Source organism: Camelina sativa, chromosome 11 (assembly GCF_030686135.1).
Source record: "Camelina sativa cultivar CO46 ecotype springtype chromosome 11, ASM3068613v1".
Lineage (NCBI taxonomy): Eukaryota > Viridiplantae > Streptophyta > Magnoliopsida > Brassicales > Brassicaceae > Camelina > Camelina sativa.
Window position 1 is genome coordinate 19,707,965 of NC_141890.1, and position 11,758 is coordinate 19,719,722.

Genomic DNA, 11,758 nt, shown 5'->3' on the forward strand with positions numbered 1-11,758 from the left:
TTCTCTCTCGCTCATGTCAACAAAAACACTAAGTTTTAATGCTTATCTCTTAGTCATTAGAGACAAATACTAAAATCTTCATATTTTCTTAAAAATGTTAAGTCTATTGAAAATGAATAATAACAGCCTTACAAATCACATTCACAATAATGAACAACATCATTTGATTCATCCTAATATGTTGGGCATAGTTTAATCATTGGGACATGCCTAATATGAAACTCAAAATCTAGTAAAGCGGTATCTCTACCTATTAACAAACTGAAGAATGAAAAATACTTAATTCTCAAGGTGACTAGGTTTACGAAATCCTGACCCTTGTTGATATGGGAGAAGTTAGTCACAAGATAATACTTTACCAAAGAATAAAAGGCAAATCAATATTGAATTTTGAGGATTGACAATAATGATATATATTAGAAACGAACACTTTATTGTTTCAGGTCAATAACCTTGACAAGATAAACTTCCAATCTCAAATATGATTTTGATAACTATAACATTAACAACTAGAGAAAGGTATATCACAAGCTGCTAAGACTTTTTTGGCAGCCGTAATATACTGACCAGCCGATGGGTCTTTTAAGTAATCACAAAAACACGACTGTTGTTCTTTTAGTTTTGCGCAACATTCCTTCGAAGGTGGACTTTTAGTTGTTACTGCAGATTTGCATATTAGAAGATCTGCCGGAACACATGCTGCTTTCTCTTCTTCCCCCAAAATCAATGTTTTGGTTAGAGCTAAAGACGACATAGTGAAGGCGATGAAGGCGATGAATACGAATGTAATGAACTTCACGTCTTGTAATCTTAGTGACTCCCTTCTATGTACTTCTATCTTGTTTGAAAATATTTGAGAATTTGAATATGAATTATTAAAAGGATGGTGAAGATATATATAGAGGGTATGTAGATGTGGGCTAATGTTTTGCAATAGTTTGCTTTTTCTTTTCTTTTTTTTGAAAAAAGATAATATCTTTTGTCGTTTTATTTATATTTAATGATTTCAAATCTATGTGATACAATTATTAATAAAAATTTTGTTAATATAAGTGTGCTTTTTTAAATGAAAGTTTATTTTTTTGGGGTAAAAGACAATGTCTTGTGTCTTTTTAATTTAACTTTAGTTCATATCATATCTATATGATATAATTATAGATGAAAGAGTCTATTACACAAGCTAAACTAAGTGTGCTTTTTTTGTTGGATAAAAGCTAGTGTCTTTTTTCTTTATATTTACTTTCTAGTGCATTACATATCTATGTGATATAACTATTAATCAACATGTGTAAAATTAGCAGTTTTTTTGAAAAACAAAGTTATTTACGATATTAATTGTGAATATTTATTTATATATAGTTTTTAGATTTGTGGACGATACTAATCTATATAACTTTTTGATATTAAAAGTATTTATAGAAATTTGAAAATTTTCAAAAATTAATTGTAAATAGTAATATAACTTGTAAAGTATTAAATAAACAAATTAAAGAATATCTATGTCAAATAATGCAACGCCCGTAAACCGGAATCCCGGTTTTGGAGGATGCATCGATCGATGCAAGGCTGCATCAGTTGATGCAAGGTATTCTTCTGCGGGAAAACTTAATCCAAACACACGTATTGCTGCGTTTTGGATTTTGGAAACCCTAGGGGTCGATATACAAGGTTATGTTGACGCCCTTGGCCGAGTTGAGTCATTTTCCCTTCTGCAAAAGAGAGAAAGCTTCCAGAGAGTTCCTAGATAAGTTTTTTGCTTGTTCTTGAGAGATTTGTTCCTGTGGTTGGAGATCGGAGGCTGTGAACGTGTTAGGAGCGTGTTGTGGGCTGTCTCTCGTCGTGTGTGATCTGTTATCTCTGTTTTGCAAAGATGAGTGCATGTCCATGGCTGATCTAAACGATTATATGTGTATTTTGTATGATTTTGGTTGTTGATTGCTTGTGTGCTTGTTTGTTGTTTGTCTTGGTATTCGTGGCCTTTGGAAGGCGTTTCTAGCATCAAAGAGCTGAGAGGAGTCAGAGGAGATAGGGTTTGGCGATAATTCGCGTAACTACATCGATCGATGCAAGGAATGCATCGGTCGACGCAGTTAGGGATTTGATGGAGACGAGATGTGTTGCATCAGTCGATGCAAAGAGTGCATCCGTCGATGCAAAGAGTGCATCGGTCAATGCAGGAGGCGTTGTATCAGATGATGCAAGGAGTGCATCGGTCAACGCATGGGCATTGCATCGGTTGATGCAAGGAGTGCGTCAAACAACGCAAGGAGTGCGTCAAACGACGCAAGGGCGTCATGCCAGCGCATGTGTTCAGAGTTGTCTGGTTTGCTTGTTTTTGCGCATTGATTATGTTTGTCTTTTCGCTTGTGTGTATAGTTGTAACGTCCGTGAACCGAAATCCCAGTTTGGGATGTGCATCAATCGATGCAGGTGTTGTATTGGTCGATGCAAGATCTGTTTTTTGCGGGAAGACTTAAGTGAAATGCTCGTTTGGTTACGTTTCGGGTTTAGGAAAACCCTTAGAGTCGAGTAGAAAATAATACTTTGACTTGCTTGGCCCAGTTTAGTTGTTTTCTGTGAACAAAGAGAGAAAAGGAGGAGAGGAGCCGTTCTTAAGAGAGTTTGGAGATTTTGGTGCCTATTCTTGAGAAATCTTGCCTGTGGAGTGGAGATCTGAGGCTAAGATCGTGGTAGGAGCTTGCTAGGAGACTTGTTCATGAGATTAGATATATTTTTCGTCATTCTCAAAGGTGAGTGCGTGGCCATGGCTGAGTGAGAAAATCATAGAACCGGACTATTAAGTGAGAAAAACGACCTAGGTCGTGTTTTATTATTGTCTCGCCGCTGAAACAGAGAGAAACAGAAGAGAAGAGTTTGTTCTTGAGTTTTGTTACTTTTTGTGAGATTTCAAGGCTTTTTGGGTGAGATCTTGTTGTGGGAGTGAGGATCCAAGGCTAGGAACGCGTGAGAGGCTTTCTGGGAGTGTGGGATTCGTCATTGTTTGTCAGAATCTTCCTACAGAGAGGTTAGTGCATGACCATGGCTGATCTAAGCCTGTGATTCCTTGTTGCTTGCTGGGATTGATTGCTACAGGTTCCTACGGACGTATATGGCTTGGGTTTTGAGTATTGGGCGATTTGGTGGAGTTTGGGAGCGAGATTCGATTCTCGGCTTCATGCAGATCGCGGTTGCAGAGGTAGTGTCCATCAACACCAATTGGTTTCGGTCGACACCAGTGAAGCGGCATCGATCGACATTGTGGGATAGTGTCGGTCGAAACCAAGAGCCAGTGTCGGTCGACACTTGGCTGGTGTCGGTCGAGACCTCCCTTCCAGCGAGATGATGTTTGTTTTCCTAGTTTGTATGTTAGTTTGTATTGATTGTTTGGACATTGGTATCACAGTTGCTTGTGTGTATAGCCCAGTAGATGGGAGGATTGCCTCACTGAGTGTTTATCAAATACTCATGCATCTCAATTTGTGTTTGTGGTGCAGGTAAAGGCAAAATGTGTTCGTGGAATCAAGACAATGAAGAGGAGGATGTTCTAGGGACTCGATTGGTTGTTGTCTGGCATTGCTAGGTTGCTAGAGTTGGGTCATTAGAAACATTTCTAGGTTTGGTTTTGTGTTTCCCGTTTTTTGGTATTTGGATATTGTTTATGTTATAACATTGGTTTATTATTGGATATTTATTGGATGTTGGTATTGGTTATTTCCGCTGTTGAATGTGATTGTGGTTAGGTAGCTAGTGGGTATGGGACCACTAGTTGTAGTTTTATTATTATTTATTATTTATTATTTATTAAAAAAAACAAAAACGGGTCAAGTCGTTTCAGTTTGGTATCAGAGCCCTTATGGTTCTAGGTTTGGATTCACTAGGCTATGTGTTGTACATGTTTGGGATTGCATGTCTTGATTGATTATGTGAGTCAATTATGTGTGGCATGAATTCTTAGAACATCCTCTTCGAGCCTACAGTGTGAATCCACTGTGAGTTTATGTTTCTTTGTGTTATGTTAATTGTTTTCTTAGCCTTTTGTTCATGGTAGTGCAGATGGTTAGAGGGGGCGCTGTTGCTGTTCGTGGTCGAGAACGCGGACGTGGTCGTGGACGCGGACGTGGTCGTGGTAGGGTCAGAGTCCCAGCGGTTAGTGAGACTGCGGACTAGAGTGTGACAGCTGAGGGTGTTAGCGAGTCGTAGGGTGTCCAGGGGGATTCCATGAGTGTGGCCAGAGGGGGCGGTGTTGATGCTCCAGTGGTCAATGATGATAGGGTTCCGGGTGTGGGAATTCCAGCGGGTGGAGTCCCTGATGTTGATCTTGCGGGCTTGTTAGCACAGGTGTTGGAGCGTTTACCAGTAGTGGTACCGGCTCAGGCTCAGGTAATGCCACCAGTGGTGGCGGAGGAGCGGCAGCCAGTGGCTGCGGATGTGGGAGGGCATCGTCGTTATTTGTCTATGCTCAAGGAGATGCATGGCATCAGTACTGTACGGTTTTTGGGTGGTACAGACCCTACTGTTGCAGATGCGTGGAGGACGAGTGTGGAGCATAACTTCCGCACTCTGAGATGTCCTGAGGAGTTTTGGGTGGACATAGGGGTCTACCACTTGATTGGTGATACTGAGGTGTGGTGGAGATCAGTGGCTGGTAGGAGAGTGCAGAGGGAGATTACTTGGGCTGACTTCGTGGGGGAGTTCAACCGCAAGTATTTTCCGAGAGTGGCATTGGACCGGTTGGAGGTGCAGTTCCTTCAGTTATCCCAGGGGACGCGGTCAGTGCGGGAGCTTGATTTGGAGTTCAGTCGACTTCTATGCTATGGGGGGTCGGGCTATGGAGTCTGAGGAGGCTCAGATCAGGAGGTTTTTTAGGGCCCTACATGACGATTTGAGGGTTCACTGTAGAGGGCGGAGTTATGCTACGCGTGCAGAGCTGGTTGAGACTGCGGCAGAGATCGAGGAGGATATCCGGGCACAGTCAGTGGCGGTTAGTCCAGCAGTTCAGCCTGGTAAGGCTCAGCATCAGGGAGGTTCTAGCAAGGGCGGCAAGCCTGTGCAGGGAACCAAGAGGAGGTGGGAGGCTATGCAGAGGCCGAGTGGTGCGAGTTTCTTCGGTTGTGGGAGCAAGGATCACAAGGTTGCTAGCTGTCCCAAGAGGAGTGCTCCGACGACAGCGGCTCGTGTATGCTATCATTGCAGAGAGCCAGAGCACATCAGGCCCTTGTGTCCCAAGTTGTAGCCGGTGGCAGTGGCAGCGTTGCAGCAGGTGCAGCCGGGAGGGCAGCAGGTTGCACGGATTTAGCAGGCGCCACGGGTTTACACGACTGCAGAGACTGGTGGAACTAGTGCCGGGACGATCACAGGTATAATTTCTAGTACTCTGTCTTTGTGAATTCTTAGTAAGTTCAGATTTTATGCTTGCTTGTGATAAACTGTTAGGTTCTCAACACATGAGGTTTGTGTAGGGACCTTGTTGGTGGGCGGGTTTAAGTCCCATGTTATGTTTGATTCTGGAGCTTCTCATAGCTTCATTACTCCGGAGTGTGCAGAGAGCGCGGGAATCAGAGGGGATCCCAGGGAGCGTACATGAGTTGTTAGGGTTGCGGGTGGCAAGTTCATGAGAGTTATTGGACGGGCTAGAGGGGTGGATATTCAGATCGCAAGAGAGTCTTGGCCAACGGATTTGCTTATCAATCCAGTGGAGTTGTATGATATTATTCTTGGGATGGATTGGTTGCATCGGCATATGGTGCATTTGGATTGCCATCGGGGTAGAGTGGAATTTGAGCGTCCAAGAGGGAAGTTGGTTTTTCAGGGTATCAGACCGACTTCGGGGAGTCTCGTGATCTCAGTCATATAGGCTGGGAAGATGATCGAGAAGGGTCGTGAGGCTTATTTGGTTATGATATCTATGCCAGAGTCAGTGGGGAAGTCGACGGTTAGCGGTATTCAGGTTGTGGAGGAGTTTGATGATGTGTCCTAGTCATTGCAGGGATTACCACCATCTCGGTCTGATCCTTTTACGATTGAACTGGAACCAGGGACGACATCGTTATCCAAGGCTCCTTACAAGATGGCTCCAGCAGAGATGGCATAGCTGAAGAAGCAGTTAGAGGATTTGTTGAGCAAGGGATTCATCTGTCCTAGTGTATCACCGTGGGGAGCACCGGTGTTATTCGTTAAAAAGAAGGATGGGAGTTTCCGCTTGTGTATTGATTACAGGGGTCTCAACCGGGTCACTGTGAAGAACAAGTACCCTCTTCCCAGGATCGATGAGTTGTTGGATCAGTTGAGAGGTGCTATTTGGTTCTCCAAGATAGATCTGGCGTCGGGTTATCATCAGATTCCGATAGATGAGGCAGATGTGAGGAAGAGTGCTTTCAGGACGAGGTATGGGCATTATGAGTTTGTGGTGATGCCGTTTGGGTTGACTAATGCACCAGCAGCGTTTATGAGATTGATGAACAGCGTGTTTCAGGAGTTTCTGGACGTGTTTGTCATCATTTTCATCGACGACATCCTGGTTTATTCTAAGAGTCCCGAAGAGCATGCAATGCATTTGAGGGCAGTTCTGGAGAAGCTGCGGGAGCAGAAGTTGTTTGCTAAGTTGAGCAAGTGCAGTTTTTGGCAGCGTGAGATTGGTTTTCTGGGTCATATTGTGTCTGCAGATGGGGTTTTTGTAGGTCCAAAGAAGATTCAGGCTATCAGGGATTGGCCTAGACCGCAAAGTGCCACAGAGATCAGGAGTTTCCTTGGTCTAGCGGGTTACTACAGGAGGTTTGTGCAGGGGTTTGCGAGCAGAGCACGTCCGTTGACTAAGTTGACAGGGAAGGATGTTCCTTTTGTTTGGTCACAGGAGTGTGAGGAAGGTTTTACAAGCCTCAAGGAGATGTTGACTACTACGCCAGTGTTGGCTTTGTCTGAGCAAGGAGAACCCTATGTGGTTTATGCAGATGCATCCAGAGTTGGTTTGGGATGTGTGTTGATGCAGCATGGGAAGGTGATTGCCTACGCTTCGCGGCAGTTGAGGAAGCATGAGGACAACTATCCTACTCATGACTTGGAGATGGGTGCTGTAGTTTTTGCCCTGAAGATTTGGAGATCTTATCTTTATGGTGCAAAGGTATAGGTGTTTACAGATCATAAGAGCCTGAAGTACATATTCACTCAGCCCGAGCTGAATTTGAGGTAGAGGCGGTGGATGGAGCTGGTGGCGGATTATGATTTGGAGATAGCCTATCATCCTGGTAAGGCAAACTTGGTTGTGGATGCTCTAAGCCGGAAGAGGGTAGCTTCGGCTCAGGAGCAGTAGATGGAGTCTCTGGTAGGAGAGATCGGTGCTTTGAGTTGTGTGCTGTTTCTCAGGAACCGTTGGGTTTGGAGGCGGTTGATAGAGCAGATCTTCTGAGCAGGGTGCGGTTGGCTCAGGAGAAGGATTTGGGGCTGGTAAATGCCTCAAAGGATGTTGACTCAGAGTATCAGGTCTCAGATAATGGTACTATCTTGGTGCACGGTCGGGTTTGTGTACCCAAGGATGAGGAGTTGAGGCAGGAGATCCTGAAAGAGGCTCATGCGAGCAAGTTTTCTATTCATCCAGGAGCGACTAAGATGTACCGTGATCTCAAGAGGTACTATCACTGGGTCGGGATGAAGAAGGACGTGGCTAGTTGGGTTGCGAGGTGTGATGTTTGCTAGCTAGTGAAGGCTGAGCATCAGGTTCCAGGCGGAAAACTGAAGAGTCTACCCATTCCCGAGTGGAAGTGGGATATTATTACTATGTACTTTGTGGTGGTTTGCTAGTGTCCAGGACGTTTGATGCTATTTGGGTCATTGTGGACCGGTTGACTAAGTCGGTACATTTTCTGGCCATTAAGGAGACTGATGGAGCAGCGGTCTTGGCTAAGAAATATGTGAAGGAGATAGTCAGGTTACATCGGGTGCCAGCGAGTATTGTATCTGATAGGGATTCTAAGTTCATTCCGGTGTTCTGGGGAGCATTTCAGGCAGAGATGGGCACTAAGGTGCATATGAGTACAGCTTATCATCCCCAGACAGATGGACAGTCAGAGAGGATGATCCAGATGCTGGAGGATTTGCTGAGGATGTGTGTGTTGGGTTGGGGAGTCCATTGGGCAGATCACTTGAGCTTGGTAGAGTTTGCTTACAACAACAGTTATCAGGCGAGTATTAAGATGGCTCCTTATGAGGCTTTATATGGGAGGTCATGTCGCACACCGTTATGCTGGACTCAGATGGGGGAGAGGAGCATTTACGGGGTAGATTTTGTTCAGGAGACCTCAGAGAAGATTCGGGTTCTCAAGCTGAACATGAAGGAAGCTCAGGATCGGCAGAGGAGTTATGCCGATAGGAGGAGGAGAGATCTTGAGTTTCAGGTAGGAGACAGAGTGTACCTCAAGATGGCCATGTTGCGGGGTCCGAACAGGTCATTGACTGAGACTAAGTTGAGTCCGAGGTATATGGGTCCGTTCAGAGTGAATGAGCGTGTTGGACCAGTGGCATATAGACTGGAGTTACTTGAGGTTATACGTGCCTTCCACAAGGTTTTCCATCTGTCTATGTTGCGGAAGTGTTTCCATGAGGATGATCAGTTGTTAGCTAAGATTCCTGAGGATCTTCAGCCTAACATGACGTTGGAGGCGAGTCCAGTGAGGGTTCTCGAAAGGAGGATCAAGGAACTTCGGAAGAAGAAGATTCCTTTGATGAGAGTCCTTTGGGACTGTGATGGTGTTGAGGAGCAGACTTGGGAGCCTGAGGCGAGGACGAACGCACGGTTTAAGAAGTGGTATGAGAAGCAAGTCGCGACTTGAGCTAGTCTAGCCTGGTCCCATCTGTAATCCGTGGCTGGAGCGGGAATGGAGTATTCCAGCCCATCTCTCTTGTTTACTTGGTCGCTTAGGGGTGGTTGGTTGTGCGACTAAGTAATAAGATGAGGTGGTGCTCGGGGTACAAAGTTTCCTGAAATAGAAGTTTCCAAAAGTGGAAAGTGCAAAAAATGGAAAGTTTTATGAGAGTTAGAATTTGTCCATTTTTAGTGGCGGAGAGCCTTGGAGGGGCTTGTGTGGCCTTTGTGGCGGGCTGTTTAGCCAATTGTGTGGCCTTTGTGGCGGGCTGTTTAGCCAATTGTGTGGCCTTTGTGGCGGGCTGTTTAGCCAGAGTGTCTGTTTAGGCGGTCCTTCAGGAAAAAGGGTCTTCGTGACGGTCCTTCGGGGCAGATGGTCTTTAAGACGGACCTTCGGGACAGATGTTCTTTATGACGATCCTTTGGTACAGATGGTCTTTGTGACGGTCCTTCGGGTTGAGTGGCCTTGGTGCCGGTCTTGTTTAGGACATTTGTTTGGCCTTGGTGGCGGTCCTGTTTAGGACATGTGTTTGGCCTTGGTGGCAGTCCTGTTTAAGACATTTGTTTGGCCTTTGTGGCGGCCCTTGCGGCATGTATATGATCCTTGTGTGGTCATGAGGTATTCTAGTGAGGGGATATGTGGTTGGTAGGACATTGTGATGTTTTACGCAAGCCACGGGAAGGATACCTGGATAGGGATAGGACTCAGACGTGTTCAGAATTGTTTGCTCGCGACTCTTGGGGGACTTTGGTTCTCCTAGTACTGTCATATTCTGAGACTTTGTGGCTTGGGAGTATGGTTGGTATATCGACTTCGGATGACGATCTGGGGGCGCGCTGTAGGGTGGCAACCCGAGAGACGAATATTGGACTTCCTTATATATTATGGCATGTGGGCTTAGGCCCGATGAGGAGCCAATATTATGGCATGCAGGCTTCGGCCTGATGAGGAGCCAATAAAAACTCAAGGTTTAGGCCTGTGAGTAAAGGAAAGTCCAAAAGTCGAGAGCAAATAATGCCTGGAACGTGAGTCTATCGCCTAGAGGTGACCTTCCGTAGATCGGTCGGAGGAGTGCGGGCTGTGGAGATGGTTGCACGGGAGTCCTTGGATGATGGTTGTTCGAGATTCGAGGACGAATCTAGGTTGGTGGGGGAGAATTGTAACACCCGCGAACCAAAACTGTGAGTTTTGGGGGAGGGTGTCGATCGACACCATAGTGGTGTCGGTCGACACCAATTCTGTCTGGTTCGACCAGAAGATTTTAATTGGCGATTTTGGTCTGTTTGGTTTAGGTAAAAACCATAGAACCGGACTATTAAGTGAGAAAAACGATCTAGGTCGTGTTTAATTGTTGTCTCGCTGCTGAAACAGAGAGAAACAGAAGAGAAGAGTTTGTTCTTGAGTTTTGTGAGATTTCAAGGCTTTCTGGGTGAGATCTTGCTGTGGGAGTGAGGCTCTAAGGCTAGGAACGTGTGAGAGGCTTTCTGGGAGTGTGGGATTCGTCATTGTTTGTCATAATCTTCCTGCAGAGAGGTGAGTGCATGACCATGGCTGATCTAAGCCTGTGATTCCTTGTTCATGCTTGTTTGTTCCTGTTTTTGTGTGTTTTGCTTGCTGGGATTGATTGCTACAGGTTCCTACGGACGAATATGGCTTGGGTTTTGAGTATTGGGCGATTTGGTGGAGTTTGGGAGCTAGATTCGACTCTCGGCTTCGTGCGGATCGCGGTTGCAGAGGTAGTGTCGGTCGACACCAGTGAAGTGGCATCGATCGATACTGTGGGGTAGTGTCGGTCGACACCAATAGCCAGTGTCGGTCGACACTTGGCTGGTGTCGGTCGACACCTCCCTTCCAGCGAGATGATGTTTGTTTTCCTGGTTTGTATGTTTATATGTACTGATTGTTTGGACTTTGGTATCACAGTTGCTTGTGTGTATGGCCCAGTAGATGGGAGGATTGCCTCACTGAGTGTTTATCAAATACTCATGCATCTCAATTTGTGTTTGTGGTGCAGGTAAAGGCAAAGTGTGATCGTGGAATCAAGGCAATGAAGAGGAGGATGTTTTAGGGACTCGATTGGTTGTTGTCTGGCATTGCTAGGTTGCTAGAGTTGGGTCATTAGAAACATTGCTAGGTTGCTGGTTTTGTGTTTCCCGTTATTTGGTATTTGGATATTGTTTATGTTATAACATTGGTTTATTATTGGATATTTATTGGATGTTGGTATTGGTTATTTCCGCTGTTGAATGTGATTGTGGTTAGGTAGTTAGTGGATATGGGATTACTAGTTGTAGTTTTCTTATTAATTATTATTTATTATTTATTAAAAAAAACGTGTCGGGTCGTCTCAATATGGGTCGAGATAGCGAACTCGAAAAGTGAACAATTTTTTCTCTCTCGCTCATATCAACAAAAACACTGAGTTTTAATGCTTATCCCTTAGTCATAGAGACAAATACTAAAAAAGTTCTTATTTTCTTAAAATGTTAACTCTATTGAAAATGAATCATAACAGTCTTACAAATCACAGTCACAATGATGAAGAATATCATTTGATTCATCCTATATATGTTGGACAAAGTTTAATCATTGAGACATGCATGCCTAATATGAAACTCAAAATTTAGTAAGCGGTATCTCTACCTAGTAACAAACCAAAGAACAGAAAAAAAATGAATTCTATTTTCATGGTGACTAGGGTTAAGACATCCCGATCCTTGTTGATATCGGAGAAATCAGCCACAAAATTATACTCAATCAAAGAGTAAAAACAAGTCAATATTAAATTTTGAGGATTGACAATAATGATATATATTCGAAAACGAACACTTTATTGTATCATGTCAATAACCTTGACATAATTAACTTCCAATCTCAAAAATATGATTTTGATAATTATAACA

At 44.4% G+C, this 11,758-nt stretch overlaps 1 protein-coding gene across 1 annotated transcript; it reads right to left on the bottom strand.

The window, feature by feature from the left end:
- Positions 1-354: 354 nt before the first annotated feature.
- LOC104728145 (uncharacterized) lies at positions 355-1,701 on the bottom strand. Its single transcript, XM_010447174.3, has 2 exons — positions 1,666-1,701; positions 355-952 (listed from the first exon to the last, which is right to left on the bottom strand). The coding sequence occupies exons 1-2, from the start codon at positions 1,699-1,701 to the stop codon at positions 503-505; spliced, it is 486 nt and encodes a 161-aa protein (XP_010445476.1). The 3' UTR covers positions 355-502.
- Between the last annotated feature and the right edge of the window lie 10,057 nt (positions 1,702-11,758).

What these genes read in the sequence shown, in the direction of transcription:
- LOC104728145 (XM_010447174.3), bottom strand. Translation starts at nt 1,701, where the DNA reads ATGACTCAACTCGGCCAAGGGCGTCAACATAACCTT. An exon ending in AAGGGCGTCAACATAACCTT is followed by an intron (nt 953 to 1,665) that starts GTATATCGACCC and finishes TTCAAAAAAAAG; the next exon opens with AAAAGAAAAAGCAAACTATT.